The sequence below is a fragment of the Garra rufa genome, chromosome 22 (assembly GCF_049309525.1).
Source record: "Garra rufa chromosome 22, GarRuf1.0, whole genome shotgun sequence".
NCBI lineage: Eukaryota > Metazoa > Chordata > Actinopteri > Cypriniformes > Cyprinidae > Garra > Garra rufa.
This window is the reverse complement of record NC_133382.1, coordinates 6,226,084-6,246,628: the sequence shown is the minus strand read 5'-3', so window position 1 is coordinate 6,246,628 and position 20,545 is coordinate 6,226,084. Positions and strand designations below refer to the sequence as shown.

At 35.3% G+C, this 20,545-nt stretch overlaps 1 protein-coding gene across 1 annotated transcript; it reads left to right on the top strand.

Moving 5' to 3' along the window:
- Positions 1–7,460: 7,460 nt before the first annotated feature.
- On the top strand, positions 7,461–17,027 carry LOC141298328 (uncharacterized). The gene is given in 16 exon segments (XM_073828829.1): positions 7,461–7,539; positions 7,681–7,753; positions 7,878–7,904; positions 8,019–8,189; positions 9,035–9,186; positions 9,755–9,856; positions 9,964–10,036; positions 10,315–10,481; positions 10,577–10,766; positions 13,628–13,654; positions 13,749–13,919; positions 14,071–14,222; positions 14,298–14,366; positions 16,105–16,177; positions 16,529–16,692; positions 16,788–17,027. Coding segments are annotated over 16 exon segments (1,905 nt in total). The 5' UTR covers positions 7,461–7,485.
- The last annotated feature ends 3,518 nt before the right edge of the window (positions 17,028–20,545 follow it).

Sequence of the window (20,545 nt, the reverse complement as noted above, 5' to 3'; positions counted from 1 at the left end):
ACTAAAACAAACTAAACTAACCAAACAAACACCATCCATTTTGTGCATTTCCATTAATGCATTCATTTACAGGAAGAGGTCACTTAAAAATTAAAAATTTGCTTAAAATGTACCATTATATACAGGTGCTTCTCAATAAATTAGAATGTTGTGAAAAAAATATATTTCAGTAATTTGACTCAAATTGTGGTGATAGTGTATTAAATAAATTCAAAACACACAGACTGAAGTAGTTTAAGTTTTTGGTTCTTTTAATTGTGATGATTTGGCTTACATTTAACAAAAACCCAACAAATTAGAATATGCTGACATGCCGATCAGCTAAAACTCAAAACACCTGCAAACGTTTCCTGAGCCTTCAAAATAGTCTCTCAGTTTGGTTCACTAGGCTACACAATCATGGGGAAGACTGCTTATCTGACAGTTATCCATAAGACAATCATTGACACCCTTCACAAGGATGGTAAGCCACTAACATTCATTGCCAAAGAAGCTGGCTGTTCAAAGAGTGCTGTATTCAAGCATGTTAACACAAAGTTGAGTGGAAGGAAAAAGTGTGAAAGAAAAAGATGCACAACCAAGTGAGAGAACCACAGCCTTGAGAGGCTTGTCAAGGAAATTCGATTTAAGAATTTAGGTGAACTTCACAAGGAATGGACTGAGGCTGGAGTCAAGGCACCAAGAGCCACCTCACACAGACTTGTCAAGGAATTTGGCCACAACTGTCATATTCCTCTTGTTAAGACACTCCTGAACCACAGACAACATCAGAGGCGTCTTACCTGGGCTAAGGAGAAGAAATTGACTTTCCCAGTGGTCCAAAGTCCTCTTTTCAGATGAGAGCAAGTTTTGTATTTCATTTGGAAACCAAGGTCCTAGAGTTTGGAGGAAGGGTGGAGAAGCTCACAGCCCAAATTGCTTGAAGTCCAGTGTTAGTTTTCCACAGTCTGTAATGATTTGGGATGCAATTTCATCTGCTGGTGTTGGTCCATTGTGTTTTTTTAAAACCCAAAGCCAATTTTTACAGCACTTCATGCTTCCTTCTGTTGGCCAGATTTTTAAAAGATGCCGGTCTTATTTTCCAGCAGGATTTGGCACCTGCCCACACTGCCAAAAGCACCAAAAGTTGGTTAAATGACCATGGTGTTGGTGTGCTTGCCAGCAAACTCACCAGACCTGAACCCCATAGAGAATCTATGGGATATTGTCAAGAGGCAAATGAGAAACAAGAGACCAAAAAATGCAGATGAGCTGAAGGCCACTATCAAAGTAACCTGGGCTTCCATACCACCTCAGCAGTGTCACAGACTGATCACCTCCACGCCATGCCGAACTGAAGCAGTTATTAAAGCAAAAGGTTCCCCTACCAAGTATTGAGTACATATACAGTAAATTAACGTACTTTCCAGAAGACCAACAATTCACTAAGATGTTTTTATTTTTATTTTTTTTTTTTTTTATGAAGTATTCAATTCTTAATTTGAGCTGGAAGCAACAGTATGAAGTTTAAAACGTTTATTCAGTACAAACATCAGCAGTTTGGACTCTAATTCTGAAGCCACCAATTCACTAAAGAATACATTGGTGAGCAAGTGATAAAATGCTAAATCCAAACTCAATTAAAATGGTAACTCCTTTAAGTCTTAAATGGCCCAAGGGCAAGTAAATTTTTCAGAAAACATGTTTTTGATTTTCTAGTTAGCTCGTCTTTACCAGTTTTAGTGGAGGGTGCTGCATGTTTAATCAAGAAGTTGAATAGGCAAGGGTTTAATGATGGGTCACACACCCACAAACGCATTTATTAGTCACTTAAAACCTGCGCTCCACTTTGCAAAACAACGACTGAAACCACATGACCTTTTTCCTTTTGTATGCATATATACATGGAGAATGAAAAGAATGAAAAAGGAGACGAAGAGAATAAAGAAAGTCCAGGCGAAGCTGTGGGTTTGATGCCATCTTACACAACTTCATCTTACAAAACTGTTGGTGGCTGTGATGGAAATAACTTAAAAAAAAAAAAAAAAAAAAAATACAACCAAGCTTTTTATTGGCAACAAATCAAATACAGAAACCATTTTAATGATTGTTAATCTCAAATGTGTAACTAGGATTAATCCTAGATTATATAATAATAAATTATGTAAATGTATGATGCAAAATGTTATTAGTACAATTTAAATATGCATTCTTGCATCCATTCTTTAAACCACTTGACCTATTTAGGGATCATTGGACAAATAAAATACAAATGTAACATGTCCTCAATCACAAATCTTGCTCAAATGTTTCTACAGAAGGAACCCTTATAATGTCTACACAGCTCATTTAAAGCCACAGCCCTACAAATATGTACAGCCCTACAAATATGTGCAGCATCTAGTGAGATGAGATAGCTGGTTCATCAAGTGACCTTATTGATGGTTTCAAAAACATTCTTTTTCACATTTTTGTTTGTTTGTTTGATAGTCCAAATAGAATCTCCGGGCTAGAGATGCTGACAGGATGCCATTATAAGATTAGCGTTTTCACATGATTGATTGTGAGTGCAACTGTGGTATGCACTTCAGTGTACTACACGCTCTAGTAGTCACTGAATTTAAAGTCACGGCATTCCTTGAATATTTTGGCAAAATAAACTGTACTGTTTTCGCTTTTGTTATTTAATTATTTGTGCAATTTCCAAATAGTTTCATATGAATCATCTTTGTTCTGATTTTTGGAGCAAGACTGGGATCATAATAGCTTTTTCTTTTTTAATTTTTGCCTATGCTATACTTTCGCTTTATAAGCTTTTGTTAAGTATTTTGGTAGTGCCCATGTAAATAGTTTCCAGGTGTGACTTGTTTGCTAGGTAGTTTTGTTAAAGAACAGGGTTTCGCATTCCGGTTCTTCCAGGGTAACTTTCCAGTAGATTGTCCCTTTAATGTATCTCAATCAACAAATTAATGTCTGGTCTGTAAGTTTACTTTAAATGTACAGTCAGATGCACAAATTGAAACTAAACTTTCAGGAGTGAGGAACCTTGTTATACCCTTATACTATATATGGTTTTTAAGGGCTTTTTGTTTTGTTTTGTTTCTTCTGAGGAATCAAGTTTCCTTAAAATGTCTTCTGGAAAGGGTCAGGGAAGTCTTTTAAAGGACGAAAAAAACTGAACAGTATTTAAATCATTATACTGTCCTGAACGCGCTCAGGACACCAGAACATTGTGGTGGATCGAAGGTAAATAATGATATAAATACTGTTAATTTTCTTGCACAGACTGACCGTTACGTGTCTTAAGACCTCAACGTATCGACAGGAGCTGCAGGGTTTAATTTGGTTTTGCATGTATATGTTTTTCTTTTTAAAAGATTTGGTAACCATTGACTGCCATTATATGACTGACAGACTGCAACGGTTTGAGTTAAAAATCTTAGTTTGTGTTCTATTGAAGAAACAAAGTCACCTACATCTTGGATGCCCTGGGGGTAAGCAGATAAACACCAATCAATTTTCATTTTTGGGAGAACTGTCCCTTTAAAAACAAAGCATACTTTTAAGATGATCTTGAAAGAATCCTATTTCAGCATTTGTATAGTGATGCATAGTCTGCATAACCCATATGTGACCCTGGACCACAAAACCATTCATAAGGGTCTATTTTTGAAAGCTGCCAAGTTGAAAGCTGAATAAATACACTTTCCATTGATGTATGGTTTGTTAGAATAGGACAATATTTGGCCGAAATACAACTATTTGAAAATCTGACATCTGTGTGTGCAAAAAGTCTAAATATTGAGAAAATCCTTTAAAGTTGTCCAAATGAAGTTCTTAGCAATGCATATTACTAATCAATTAAGTTTTGATATATTTACTGTAGGACACTTACAAAATATCTTCATGGAACATGATCTTTACTTCATAGATTTTTCTTTTATGCCAAAAATCATAATTTTGGCTATTGCTAATATTCCTGTGCTACTTAAGACTTAGATTTTGTAGATTTCTAACAGTGCACAAGTTGGTGCAGAAGACAGCTTACAAAGATTTTGAAATAGTTTTGAATCTGTAGTCAGATTCTTCAAGAGACTGAAATGGATCAATCTGATAAAGATCGAGTGAAGCACTCATGAGGCATGTTGCTGAAATCACGTGTTAGACATGTGGAAGGAATTTTTTATCACCTTCTCTTCATCCTGCAATTTTCTGTTCTGAACTGGCAAAAAATCAGAAATGCATTCAAATTTGTTTAAAGACTAAATGTTTTATTAATTTTACGAGCCTTGTAAATGGAACAAGGCACTAACAAAATGTTTCCTAGAATTGAATTATGCCCTTGTGGTTTATATGTTGACTGCCAATAAGGAATCACAATACACAGCTCATTTTGAATAACTGCCATTTGAAAAAACGAAAAAAAAAAAAAAAAAACCCTGCTCTTTAGATTCAGTTGTAATTAAATCTACAAGCAGAGACTGAGACAAGATGCCATGTATGAGCTTGAGATGACTCGTTTCGGAAGGTTAGTTTCATCGAACATCCCAGCATGAGCCTGAACACGAATAGAATTGAAATTATACTAACATGCATACAATATGGCTGAGGTGGGACACACTTGCGTCATGGAATGCTGTGCCTATCCTTAAGATGAGCATTTGTAATTACTGCTAAAGGTGTGTATACACAATAATAATGACAATGTGCATGTTTCCCTGAGGAATGAAACTTGAATACTTTTGTATTATGTAATAGCTTATTGTGTGTTTCAGGTATCTCATCCAGTTCAAGCAAAAGCCCTAAGTGTTAACTGTAGCATTGGTTAATATGCATAATGTATATAATGTATAGCTACCTGAAGTACACTGAATGCCTAAATTCCATACTATCTCTCTATATGTCTGTCTACTCCTTAGGTATTTTTTTACAGATTGGTAGCTAATTCATTCTATCTATTTATGTCCCACTAACAGTTGGGTGGGCACTCATGCTTATGTATATATTCATGTTTTATGTCGCTGCCTTTTGTTAAACTGCTGTACATTACTATTAATCTACACTCATTACACATAATGACAAAGCAAAAACTTCATAACTTCATAAATGTATTAAAAAAAAGAAAAATACATAGAAATACATGCATTGCATAAGTATTCATAAATTTGTACTTAGCTAAGTCACCTTTTTAGCCTTAAGTCTGTTTGGGTACGATGCAACAAATTTTGCACATCTGCCTTTGGCAATTATCTGTCATTCTTCTCCTCACCTCTTCACCTCTCAAGCTTGGATGGGACCACACTGCAAAAAATTTCTTACTTAGTTTGTTTGTCTTCCAGCCAAAATATCTAAAGCTTTTTAAACCAAGAGGGAATTTCTATACAAGTAAAAATTATTTTCTTGTTTAAAAAAAAAAAAAAAAAAAAGATGTAAAAATTAAGTGAGTTTTTGCTTAGAACAAGTTTAATAATCTGGCAGTGGGGTAAGGAAAAAAATCTTATTTCAAACAGAAAACAAAATTATTTTTCTTACCCCATAGGCAGATTTTTTTGCTTCTTTCAAGCAAAAATGCACTTAATTTTGACTTTTTTTTTTTCTGAAAGCAAGAAAATATTTTTTATTTGTGTAGAAAAACCCTATTGATTTAAGAATTTGTAGATATTTTGGCTGGAAACAAGACCAAACAAGCATTTTTTGCAGTTCAGTCACACATTTTCAAGTTTCTCCAGAAATATTAGAGTGGGTTTAACCCCAGGCTTTGGCTGGGCCACTCAAGCACATTCACAGAGTTGTTTTGTTTTTGCAAATTCCACCCTACCAAAACCCAGATAGGTGGAGTGTTCCAGTGATGTTTTTCCTTGTTCTCCTATCTCCATATATGATCATGGAGCTGAACTAAAGTTTTTAGGTTCTTGGTAACCCATAAAACCAAGCTCAGTTTTGCCAGCTCTAGGAAGAGTCCTGTTTTTTTCAAACTTCAGTTAAAGGTAATGGAGACTCCATGCTTCTGTGAATCTTCAGTGCAGCAGATTTGTTTCTGAACTCTACCCCTGATGCTCGACATGCATTTTTTTTAACCTCAATGCTTGGTTTTTGCTCTGATGTTTTTAAATTATACTGTATTTACTGTGTCTATGCCTATTCTGATTTTTTTGGTCAGTTTGTAAAGAGTGTGCAACAAACATACTCTAATTCCATAAAAATGTCAGACTTAAAAGTCTTACAATAAAGTTTATATCATATCATATATGCATTTTTAACTGTTAGACCTTTTATTTAGACGTGTGTGCCTTTTTCAAATCATACACATTAAAATGAATTTGCCACTGGTCAACTCCACTCGAAATGTAGTAACATAGGAGCAATATTAATGTTCCTGAGCTAAATTTCAGCTATTCCATTTAAGGGTATACATTTTTATGCAATGGAATTTTTAAAATAAATTTGCAACTATGTTAAAAAGTTTTTAGCTTTACCATAATGTGGTATGGAGTGTAGATTGATGTGGGAACAAAAAGTAATTTAAAGCAGTTTAACATAAGGCAGCAACATAATAAAACGTTAAAAAAATGAAGGGGTCTGAATACTTTCACAAGGATATAGGATATATATATATATATATATATATATATATATATATATATATATATATATATATATATATATATCGTATACTGTATGTATGTATATATATATATATATATATATATATATATATATATATATATATATATATATATGGCTGTATAGTGACTTTGTGACTTATTTGGTTAAACAAAAGAAGCATCAAAAGATAAACTTTTTAAAAGTCAGAATTTAACAAGTAAGGTAACAAAATCAAGTAGGATAGTCGTCATTCATCTGTACATGCGTGATATTGTAAACGCCCTTTACCATAACCTCTAAAGAAGAACGAGGATGATTGACAGCAACAATACAGGCTGATGGTTTCTGTTTATGTTATTCCGGCTTTGCATGCTACGGAAGAACCATCATGTTTGGAAAGACATCAACAAATGATGATAGACATGGTTAAAATTAAAATTATATTTAATAAATCACTAAATGATTTGTCCATTTCTACGGATTCCATCGTTTTTATGACTCATAACTTTTAATTCTACAACCTTACGAAAGGATATTCATAGCATTTGACCTTTTTAGATAATTACAATTATTTAAACTGGCGCTATTTACAGCTACCCAATTTTGGAAACGTTTGGAACTTACTTCGGCGTACTTGAGCAGTTTTAAAGGCTTGGAAGAGAGAAAGCGGTTTCTAATGAACTTCGTTTTTACCCTCCATCACGAGGGGGCATAAGAACATGATTTAAATGATACCTGAAAGGTTAAATCGCGATCAGATGATTAAACGAAATCTGCGAAGATAAACGACGCCTTGCGGTTTGGCATGGGTGCTTTCGATCGGAATGTAGTTTTTCAGATGAACTGATGGAAGTGACACACCCACTCACAGGTGACCAGCGAAGAGTACTAAAGGCGGGAATGAAGCCAAGTCATCTTATTTCTGCATACGGACAGGTGAATCAAGTCGAAGAGGTACAGTAAAACCGGAGCAACCTGTATTTGATTAATTTAATTTCTCGTATTACTTTGAATTAACTGATAAAAAAATGACATTTTGTTCTATTCTGTATTTTTTTTCTGTTGAAAAATAATGTATTGTTTGATGCTTGTTAGATGATTGTCTTGCTGGTAACTTGCTTCGCTGCTCTTCTGTGTCCCACCGTTCACAGTGCGGACGCTTCAGTAGGTAAGTTTAATTGAAGTTCATTTATTGAAGTTCAATAAATATGTATAGCGTCATTTTTATGACTCTGTTAAAGATTCTTGATGTAAAGTTTCATTGATTATTTTGTTATAATTTCGTTAAACAGGATGGTGCTATCACAAGCCAACATGCAGTGAGTGTGATTTTTTTTATATTATAGAAGATTTCACATTGACATAAAACTTAAACTTAAAATATTAAAAACTTGTTCTGAAGTGACTTTTTCTTCACTCCTGATTTGTAACAGATTATACCACCTGGCCCAAGATTGCCCCAAGCTATTGCAGTGGATCCAAGCAATCTCCCATTAATATTGTGACTTTGGATGTTCAGCGCAATTCTAAGCTGACCTCATTTACCTTCACTGGCTTTAATGACAACTCCACCTTCATGTCAATCACAAACTCAGGCGACTCCGGTAAGGATCACTGCACACTGGGAACCTTGATTTGCTTAATTAATATTGCATTTATTTCAATGCACAGAATAACCATGATTGAACAAGGATTTTGTTCATCTTTAAAAAATATTGTTTAGCAGATTCATTCAGTGACGTCCAAATGAGAAATACCTACTGTACTAACAAAGCCCATCTTTAGGAAACTGTAAAATGAGAAGCATCACATTAAAAAGGTTGCACAGAAAAGTACAAAAGTCCGAGCTACAATAGCAAAGAGATGTCGTTGATATACGGCCAAACAACAGAATGAGGATAGTCATTTGATGCCTCTTTGTGTTCAGTGATACACTCTTAAAAATAAAGGCGTTCAAGCGATGCCATAAAAGAACCATTTTTGGTTCCACAAAGAACCATTTCTTGTTTACCTTTTTATAATCTGAACAACATTATTTGCCACAAAGAACTTTTTGTCAAACAGAAAGGTTCTTCAGATGTTAGGGTTCTTTATGGAATTTCTATTGCATTGTGAAGCACCTTTATTTTTATTAAGAGTGTGCTCAGACTAGATAGTGGAAACTTAGACTAGCAATCATCAATCACCGGAAAGGTTTAGTATCAATGTAGTATATCCTGAACCTTTTTTACACAGCTAACTTAAGGCTCCTCTGAGCCTGCTCAGAATTTAATGTGAGGATTTAATGTTGCATAAAAGCCAGGCTAAATTAAGCCAGTGTAAATGCATTTATGCTACTTCTGAGCAGGATTAAACTACTCATTTAAAGAAACCTAAATGCCACTTTAGTAGCACTTCTGTGCCAGGATTGCAGTGTAAATTTTCTGTAATATGTTCATTGTCTTTGCAGTGGTGGTCTACCTGGATGATGAGAGATTGTCAGTGCAAGGAGGTGATCTTCCAGCTTTATACAACCCTAAACAATTCCATCTCCACTGGGGTAACGGCACCACTTCTCCTGGCTCCGAACACACCGTGGATGGCAAACAATATCCAATGGAGGTATAAATCCTTGAATCTTCTCTGCACTGCATTATATCAAATATGTGACCCAGGACCATAAAGGCAGTCATTACTAGGGTCAATTTGAAGCTGAGAATTATACATCTGTAATATAAATTAGCTTTCCATTGATTTATGGTTTGTTAGGACAGAAGAATATTTGCCCGATATATAACTATTTAAAAATCTGATGGTGCAAAAGAATCTGAATTTTAAGAAAATCGCCTTTAAAGTTGTCTAAATTAAGTTCTTAGCAATGCATTTTACTAATCAAAAAAGTGTCAATATATTTACAGTATTTACAGTCTTCACTTAATTTCCTGATGACTTTTGCCATAAAAAAAAAAAATTGATAATTTTGACCCTTATTTCCCCGTATTTCCCCATATTGACCCGTATTTTTGGCTGGACTGGTTTTGAGGTCCAGGCTCACATATTTCCCCTCAGAGCACAGTTCTTAAAAATAATGTTTTCTTTGTGTGAAGAATATTTTAATAATCTCTTTGTGAAAGTGTGAGTTTATTTTTTATTTTTAAGCATTCCCTCTATGTTCTTGTGCGTCTCATAGCTGCACATCGTAAATGTCCATTCAAAATACAACGGGAATGTGTCAGCTGCGGTAGCTGCCAAAGACAGCCAAGGATTGGCTGTGCTTGGCTTCTTCGTTGAGGTGAGCATGGCATTTATTATATCCAAAGGAAAACCTGAAAGCATATGCATGGCATGGTTGTGTGCAAATATGCACGTATAATATATGCATTTTAATTGAACCAACAGGGAACCAGTGAAGCGAACAAAACCAAAAGCTGGGATATCCTAACATCCTATTTGGAAAGGATCCGCAATTCAGGTAAACAAATGAGCGATCAATCAAAAACCAACTTTTGTAATTTATGTCATTCCAAAGATATTTTAAAGAATGTTTCAACCATTTTTGCTCACAGTGAAAGTCAGTGAGGTTCAAAACAACACTGGTCCACACTGACTTTCATTGCATAGACAAAAACAAGTTTTTCATTTGACACCTTTCAACATTTGGTAAATCTCTTTTCACCAGTGTGATCCAATAACAGCACAAAAACAGCCAAGTAGTTTCATCACACCCTATTCACTGTTTTGTATATTTAGGTGATACAACCACCGACATTATGAATCAAATCACACTGGACAGTCTGCTTGAAGGTGTTGACAGGACTAAATATTACTGATACCAAGGCTCTCTAACTACACCCAGCTGTAATGAAGTTGTGATTTGGACTGTGTTCAAGGAGCCCATTAAAGTCAGTCATGAATTTGTAAGTAAAGGAAACTCTTTGGTACAGTAATTCATAAAAATCTGCTCACTGGATGAGTAAGAAAGTCACTCTATTAACTTTATTCCTCCAAACAGATCAATCGCTTCAGCACAAAAGTCCTTTTCAAAGACGCAAACGCTACAGTTCTGAACACCAACAACTTCAGAGGTGCTCAGCCCTTGAATGGCCGAGTTGTGACGTCACAGGTCTCAGGGGGATCCAATGCACCTTCATCATCCTTTTTATTTATCACAGTACTTCTCTTGTCCAGTTTGTGCTGGCTGTAAAAATCACTTTGTGCACATTTGAAAGCAATATGAGTGTATTTGATTGATTGCTTTTGTAAATTTGCACGCGCTTTATTGATTGTATTTGATCAGGTTTGATTTTGTCACTTGTGAATTTTATTGCATGGACAAACACGATTTAATTTAGTTGACACCTAGCTGCTCATGTTTCTACCAAGTGTATTTTTAAACGCACAATTTGTTATCTGTGAAGATAATAAGTCTTTAGGATATCAGTCTGTTAGTTTATCCCTAACTCTTAGTTTAAAACCGTTACAGACTGCTTATTTTTATATGAAGAACCCTCTGTAATTGTATTTAATGTTAGTTGATAGTTGATGTTAGTCAATAGTATTTAAGATGATTATGTTTTAAATACCATGACTGCTATTGAAAATGAAGTAATAAATGTTTGCTGCCTAATAACAAATAATCTCTTATGCTCATCAAGGCTACATTTAAATAAAAATAACAACTGTGAAATACAACTTTTTCTGTTTGCATATATTTTATTTTTATTATTTTTTTGTGATGCAAAGCTGAATTTATCAGCATCATTACTTCAATCACATGATCCTTCAGAAATCATTCTAATATGCTTTCTAATATTTGTTGCCCAAGAAGCATTATCATCTAACTTAGCTTAACATATAAAACAAAACCCATGGAATTAACGTAAGTTACTTTTGGAGCTCAGGCTGTTCATTAGTACATCTGCATGTCTTCTGGGTGGAGACCTGCTACACCTGCTTCACCAAATCCCAGCTGGCCTTAATTAGCTGACACCCTAAAGGCCAACACCTGTTTCCTATTTGTTTTTGGTGGTCACTTTGAGTTTGTTTATCCCTATAAAGCTTTTGAGTGTAACGCTTTCAGGGTAAATGTGTAGGCCTATGTAAAGTAAGGTTTTACAGGTTCAACTGCGTTTTGGTTGCTAATCAGAAGAGGGCAAGTCTGTTACCTGAACTAGTGGAACTTGTATAAAGTAAAATGGTAAGATAGCAATGGTATAACCAACAATTGAATTTGTTTTGTTGCAAAGTTGCCTATATTGTGTTTGTTATGCCATTCTGGATGACTGTGAGGAAAAACATACCTTGCACAAATATTAATAGAAAACCATTAATCTAAAATAATGAATTTTAAATTGTGCCACAAACCCATGCATGTTTCTTTGCCACCCTCCAAGATGAACGCTTGGATTATGACCTGCCTTGCAGCTTTTCTCTTTCCTGTGTCACATGGGGCACCAACATCTGTAGGTGAGATTTGACCATGTGCTATGATTCATTTTCCCAAATTTATGTAATTTCGGATGGTTACTGTTTCTCATGTGGGTGTCTGTAAAAATAATATTACTTGGCACCTCAATGACAAATCATGATTTGCATGGTATTTGCAATTAAAGGAGATCTGTGATCCTACGAACCGGAAATGCATTGCTTAGGACTAATGTGGTCAGTTGCAGGATTGTCTGCTGCAAATAAAACGTTATTTATTAGTGGTGTCAAAATTAACGAGTAAACACAGGAGATTAATTTGAGTAGTTTAACTCGTTAAAAATATTTAACGTGTGGGCGGGGCTAGACGCAGAACGCTTAAGAGCATCTATCAAACAGGAAACTTTCCAGAAGCGCGCTCCAATTTTACCTCGGCACCAGGCCCGAGTCAAACAAGCGCAGGAACGGCACCAGTGACGAGAAGCTTCAGTAGAACAACCGTGAACCGCGGTTAGATGGGATGTTGTCTGGCCTTATGTCAGTAAAAACGAATTTACCTGTTCTGTCAGCCGTTGTTCTGCGCTCGTGGTGCGTTCTCTTCAAGTGCGCGCACAAATGGGCCAGCGCACGCTGTATGGTTATATCAAAGCGCTGTGTCATATTTAAACCCAACATGCAACCAAGAGATGGCAGGCTCGTAGTTATGTCGTTAGTTAAGTCATGAAGTTACAAAAAAGGCAGGCGATTAAAGCTAACTTAAAGCTGTGCATTAGAATTTATTTACCAGTCATATTTAAAGCAGTTTCAGTTCTGGATCAAGTTCAGCAGCGCCAGCTATTAAAGTAACAGCAGCCAAAATAACCTAATAACCAGCTGCTGTTATGTCTGGCTATCTGTTGTACATTATCTTTAAATTAGTTAATAGAAGAAATCCATTTCTATAGTTACTATCTTTAAGTGTTTAACTTATTAAATTGCTAACTTTAAATTCTTGCCTATAAGGGCATTTATTAAAATGGGTTTGTGTAGGTTGTTTTAAGTTTGCTTAAGTTAGAAGTCATTTTAAGTCTAATTAATGTTAAATATACTTTCGAAGTCATTTCTATATTTTACTATTACTGTTTATGTTGGAATTTCACATTCAGTCTTCAAATTAATTTTTATTATTTTTAATGTTCTTAACTGTGCCACCACAGCAAGTGTGAGCTGTTATGAAATATTTTTTTTTTTTTTTTTAAATACTTTGCATGCATGTCTGTAACTGAAAAGTATTTGATTGTAAAGTACAACAGAGTGCAACGGTTATCATATGGTGTTTGGCAGTGGTCAAAAATGTTAACAGAATCAATTTCTTCTTGTAAACTCCGACATGGATTTGGATGGTAAATAAATTACAAACTTAATTTGTGTATATATATATATATATATATATTAAAAAAAAAAAAAAAAAAAATTCCCCTCAATGTGGGAGGAAAAAAACATTCTGGACTCGTACGGCAATAAAATCACAGACTAACCCCTGTAAATGTTGAAAATCGTTTTCATCCACATTAGAAATAATTACCCTTGAATAGGGCTGTTGAATTATGTTCTTTGTTACTTTAGCATATTTATCTTGTGGTTTTTGGTCTTTTCTCAGCTTGGTGTTATCACATGCCATCATGTAGTAAGTCTTCTATAATATTACTTTGTCATTTTAAGGCCCTGAATGTAAAAATGTCTTTTGTAAGCTTCGCTGTAAAGTGCTTTCTCCATCTCAGATGACGTCACTTGGCCCATAATTGCGGAAAAAGACTGTAACGGCACTCAGCAGTCTCCGATAGACATCATAACCGCAAATGTTCAGGGTAATGCTAATCTGACCTCTTTCAACTTCACTGGCTTTGATGACAACACAACTTTAACTGAGATTAAAAACACTGGCAAGACGAGTGAGTACATAATCTTTTGCAAATGTACGAATGACATGTAAGACTTGGTTTTGTTAGCTTGTTGCTGCTGTTTCTGTGCACTTGGCTGTATCTTCAGCATGCAGGAGTTATCCATTCAGTAGTGTTTAGTGTATTTTGGTTTTGTCTTCAGTTAAAGTCACACTTGATCACAAGAAAATGCATGTGGAAGGAGGTGATCTGCCAGGACTGTTTGCAAGTACGCAGTTTCATCTTCACTGGGGTAACGGCAGTTTCATGCCTGGATCTGAACATACTGTGGATGGCAAACAATACCCTATGGAGGTGGGTTTATGCCGTTTAGTGTAACTTAGTACTAGTACTTTATTCCTCATCACTTGTCCTGACCATCTCTTACAGCTGCACATAGTGAATAAGTTTGTGCATAATGGCTCAACTATACTGGCTGCTCTTGGTTTTTTCATCGAGGTATGTTTTCTACACTTTAATAAAACGATCAATATGAGTGTGTAACCATTTCTGGTTTCTGAAACAACCTTTCAGTAATTTATTTTATTTTTTTATTTTTTTTTTTTTTAAAAATCAATCTAAAGTTCTTTCTACAGGAACAACAGATGGCACTTAATGACCCCTTATTTTTATTTGTTTTAGACTCTTCAACCTGTGAACCATTTGTGTGTATATATATTAGGGGTGGGAATCTTCAGGCACTTCACGATCCTATTCCAAAACGATTCTTGATCCACTTTTTTTTTTTTTTTTTTTTTTTTCTCCCTAATTCTTCTGTGCAAATACAACTTTACAATTTTAAAAACATGTAAAATTGCAATTTCTATGCTTTTTGTTTATAGTTGGAATCTCTGTAAAAGTAGGTGTGTCAATCTTCACTGGTTTCAAGATTCAATTAAATTACTGTTTTTATTATAAACTAAATATCACGATGCTCACATTCTCAGTTTTCTATAGTGCACATGGCTACATTTTCATGTGTTTTATCAATTTTACTTTGTGCCAATTTTACTTTATTTTTTAAATTACATAAGCTATGTACTTTTAAAACAATTTCTTATTTAAAATAAGTGTTCTTTAGGTATCCAAAAGTTTAAAGACAATATTTTTTTTTCTTTTTTCCTCAGCATTACCGCCATTTTATTATTACTGATGAGATCATAGACATGCAGCTTTACCAGGCTGCATTCAAACTAATGCCTTTTTTTTTTTTTTTTTTTTTTTTTTTTTTTTTTTTAAAAACCAGGCATGCTGAGAGCTAAAAACCACCAGTAATGCCGAAAATAATATCTTTAGATTAAGAAACCAATAAAATCAGAGACGATCACATTTCAATATTTCCTCATTTTCCTTTGTTATCTTAAAATATTATATACATTTTATATAGGCTATTTTTTTTTTTTTTTTTTTTTTTTTTTTTTTTTCAGTGGACTTTCACATTTTTAATTGAGAAATTATGTAAATATACAGTTAGGATGGGGTTTTTTTTTTTTTTTTTTTCCATTTGATTTAGTCAAGTAAGTTGTGCATTAAACACTATGATTTTCGGCAATCAGGATCTCGCAGCCTCTGTGCGTTTTTTTTCTGATTAAATATTAATTAACACCTGAACACATTCTCTCTGACAGCCCGGGAATGCGGAGCAGCAGCTTGTAATGGACGGAATGCCACTGATGCACAAATCTATTTCGATATATCAGCTGTTTTTTCCTGCTCTGAAAACATAACTGACTGTATGTACAGTTTCGTTTAAAACTATTCGCAAGTGCATTTAACCGCATCCGCGATCGAGCTTAGGAGGAACAAACGCAAAGCGCACGTGAAAGTCTGTCAGTGCACGAGTTTAGTGCATCTAATAGTACTGCATTCCAGGCGGCATAAATGAAAGCATATCTTAAGTAAAACACGGCAGATGGAAACACACACTGTCAAGCAATGCACGTGTCTCACAGTGCAAATTCGGTGCAAAGAAGCCTGTCGCGTCTCTAGCACATGTGCCATATGCGGGGAAAAAAACAAGCTCAGAATCGTTGAAGAGAGAATCGCGATGCATCGGAGAATCTTTTTTTTTTTTTTTTTTTTTTTTTTTTTTTTTTTTTTTCTCCCACCCTGTGTGTGTATATACAGTGTGTGTATGTATGTGTATATATATATATATATAATTATTATTATTTTTTTTTTTTTAATAAATCTACAGGCCACTTATGACACTGGAAAACCAGACAGCTGGAAAACCTTAACATCTTACCTGTCTAAAGTTACCAATGCAGGCAAGTTTCTGGTTGCAGAAGTGGAACTTACTTGCCACGTTTTCATAAAGCGCAAAGTAATTAAATCACTGGGTGTGTTTGGCTTGAAGCAGCACTGCGCAAATCGATCAGTGTATGACAAGGTACCATGAGAGCTATTTTGAGCAGATACTTGCAGTACTTTGTCATACATTGATCGGTATAAAAATTGTTCCCTCGGTCAAAACTGACCACTACCCAAATCCTTTAATTACTTCAGATGTACTTTAGAATCTCTTGTGCTTGCTTTGAACAAAACTGACCATCTTTTAATTGCTTTTGTGAAAGATGTACAAATAAACTCGTTCTTCTAATGCCCTTTATGCTTCTCAGGTGATAAAGCATGCATCACTCAATATATCTCTATGGATGACCTTCTTTCTGGAGTGGACAGGACTAAATATTACCGCTATCTTGGCTCTTTGACCACACCGAACTGCAATGAAGGTGTGATCTGGACAGTCTTTAAAGACCCCATTAAAGTCAGCTGGGATTTGGTAAGTCTTTTGGGAGAAAAGATTGTTTCACAACTTCTGACTTGCATCAATTATCTTAATAGATTTAAACCGTTTTAATTTCCTTTCACTATTAGATTAACCTGTTCAGTACAAGTGTTTACGTCAACAAGGCAACCAACTCTCCTCTAATGGTGGACACATTCAGGGGTGTTCAGCCGGTCAACGGCAGGATCGTGATGTCACAGGTGGCTGGTACCAGAGCTACTGGTTCATTTTCTCAAACGGCATCTAACTTGAATGTTCTAGACCTCTCTTCTGCTTGTCAAACCCCTGAACCTTTCCCCAGATTTGATTACGAAACCATATACTGGTAGGATTTGAGTGGGAGGACTAAGTGTTACAGAACGAGTTAAATTTAAAAATGATACTAATTTAAAAAAAAAAAAAAAAGTACAAAGTAATTTTAACATTGTGACAGTTCTTTAAGAATTATACTTGATTGAGATCTCAGGTAGCAACCTATGCAGATTGTTAATATCCGTAATTGCATCCACACTGTAAAAAATTTGCTGTAGTTCTGCAGCTGGTTGCCAGTAACTTACTGTAGATTTTTAATTTGTTATTTACTGGCAACAGTTTGTTCAAAGTTAAATGAACATTAAACATTAACAAGTCTTTGTCTTTACAGAATAAAACTATAAAATAACAACCTACTGCAAAGCATTCTGGGAACCAGAAACCTTCAACCTTTTTCTGTTTTTTTCCTTCAGATTTTGGTTCCCAGAATGCTTTGCATGAGGCTGTTATTTTAGTTTTATTCTGTAAAGATAAAGGCTTGTTAATGTTCAATTAACTTTGAACAAACTGTTGCCAGTAAATAGCATAAATTTAAATCTACAGTAAGTTACTGGCAACCAGCTGCCAGTAATACTGTAATTTCTACATTTTGTTTACAGTGCAGCACTCTGCTTAACATGTAATTACTTTATACAAAAGCTTACTTTTGTGTATAAGCTAATTTTGTTGAATGGTTGGGTGTTTTTGAAACTCTTGTGCACTCTACATTTTAAGACTATCAGTTTCTCACTTTAGGATGTGATGAAGCTTTTAGATCTGTGCTGTAGTTTGGTATAGAGTTGTCATCTGAATGTAGACAGAAGCTGATGAAGTGAAGTCTTGGTAGTTTGTCATTTGATTTAATTTGAAGCAAATATTTTTAAATGAGTTCAATTTAACAGCTGTAACAGGTGCTTGTTTTGACTGACATTCAGTAGCACATGTTTGTAGTCAGGGTTTGTTTTCCCTCCCACAGGAATCACAGGTCTTTGCACAAGGGGTTTGGTTTCTCAATGGTAATTTAAATGCTACTTATGTATTTTGTCTTTGCACCAACATGTGACTGTTTGTTTTGTCAAAATGCTTGTGCCTTCTGGTTAATCTAATCCATAAACATTTGTTATCCATTATTTTAATGTATGTATTTATACCAAAAAATAAATAAAAGCCTATTATTTTAGTCAAGTAGCAAGTCTCTTTTCTCCCAAGTTGTATGGTTTCTATATGCTGTTAAATGGTTATGGGTTTGTGCATTCAAATTTCTTGACTTCCAGCTACTTCTAGAATTACTTTCCAAACTTAAACTCATTTTATAATGAATGGAACAAGGCAGAGTTTTCAGCATTTGTTTGATTAATATTTATTTTTTTTTTTTTTTTTTTTTGTACTGAAGGAGAAACGTGTTTGTTTAAATAATGGACTACTTCACACTTCAAAGAGAAAATTGATAGTTGAGACTGATGCATTTCTCTATCAGCCCTTTTACCATCACGGCAGTATTATAGCAACAGGTTTACAATTGTAATAAATTCTCTGTTTGAATCTAGGCTTCGTTGAGAACCATTAAGCATTTTAACTTTTATGTTTTGTGTTGTAACAAGATTAGGGACTGGGTAGTGGAGAGGGGGAAAAAAAATCATGGAGTTATAGTATATTTAGACTAAATACCCTGATTAGACATTTGAAACGGAAACTCCAGGACCTAATGTTGCTTGTTTCAGGAACTTTGTACCTACTTCTCAGGAAAGATACAGGACCATTACTGTTCCACAGGTTCTAATGAATCTCAACAAAGAAAAAGAAGGGCAGTATGACCAAAACACCTTAACAATACACCAAAACACAGATGGCGGAAGAGTCACTGTTTGCAATCTCTTGTAACTATGTTTTCCTCCCGTATTTAAACTGCATTTGACTCATGAACTGCTTCAGTTTGTGAAGGATTGGACACCATGAGGGTGTAAAAAGCTTTCACAATCCTGTTAAAACGGTAACTATGAGTTGTAAAAAGAATACAATGAGTCATGGTACCACTTATATAGATCAGTGCATGGTACTCTATTTGAAGTTAAAGTACTGTGACGACTGTCTCCGGACTCGTCAGCGTCGCCCTGGCAACAGACAATCTATATCTGCACGTCCTCATCACCGCAGATCAGCCACCGCTGCTTCCCAATCAACAACCGGCTTTATAAGCCGGCACGCTACTCAGCCAAACAGACGGATGTCTCAAGCTGGAAAAAAACGGCTCTAACGTGTGTTCTCTTCTGTTTTAGAAAGCAGCGAGTGACCGATCTCCCTCACTGGAGCACCTCTGGCCACCCACTTTCGACATTTGAAGAGCACAACACAGACACGCCGCACCAGCCTCAAGCCACGCTTCACATTCACGTTTTAAAGTATTTGTTTAATAAAATCCAGCCTCCTGGGCTGTTCACTCAGCTTTCCTTGTCGTGTGATTCTTCGCCTGTGACAGTACATTCAAACTTTTCCTGTAAATTTAATTATCCTTTTATTTATGCTGATTAATCCTGAATTAACATTTTTTTTTCTTATGTTCTTGGTCCATGGCCTAAATAGAGCTCACGAATGTGATGGGATGTCATTGTGAAGAGGTATCAATCATTTTTTTTTCCAAAACATTAGACGTGGCATGACTTTGCAGTGAAGACCATCATCAACAATAGTAGATAGTCCAAGTAAACAGAAACACACACACTGTTGTGTGGGTACAACAGTGATGTTCCAATTAAACAGAGCGAGGGAAATGGACAAATCAAAGAGTTAGAATCTTGTTCAAAAAGTTTGTAGACTTTTTACATACCCACTGAATAAAGGGGATTTATTCTAAAAGTGAATTTGGTGGATATCTATATATCTATCTACATTATACTTATGAGCAATATCACAGAAGTAGATATGAGATATGGCTGTATAGTGGTACTGCTGTGATTCGGCCATAGGCACAAGGCTGCAGACCTAATGCTGTAGATAATCACAGCGTGCTAATATACAGCCATATCTCATGTCTATACAAGTGTGATATTGCATTTATACAACAATTTAATGGCACAAGTGTGTAAATACATTAAAGGGATAGTTCACCCAAAAATGAAAATTTGATGTTTATCTGCTTACCCCCAGGGCATCCAAGATGTAGGTGACTTTGTTTCTTCAGCAGAACACAAACAAAGATTTTTAAGGAAAACCGGTGCAGTCTGCCAGCCAAATAATGTGAGTGGATGGGCACCAGACCTTTAAAAGTAAACAAAAACATGCACAGACAAATCCAAATTACACCCTGCGGCTCGTGACGATACATTGATGTCCTAAGACACGAAACGATCGGTTTTTGTGAGAAACTGAACAGTATTTATATCATTTTTACCTTTGATACACAGCCACGTCCATCTGTCATGAGCACAAGCTTTTCATCTGGCTCGTTACATGTGAACGCGTTCTGGCGTAGAATACGCCAGGGTGTAATTTGGATTTGTCTGTGCATGTTTTTGTTTACTTTTAAAGGTTTGGTGCCCATCCACTGACATTATTTGGC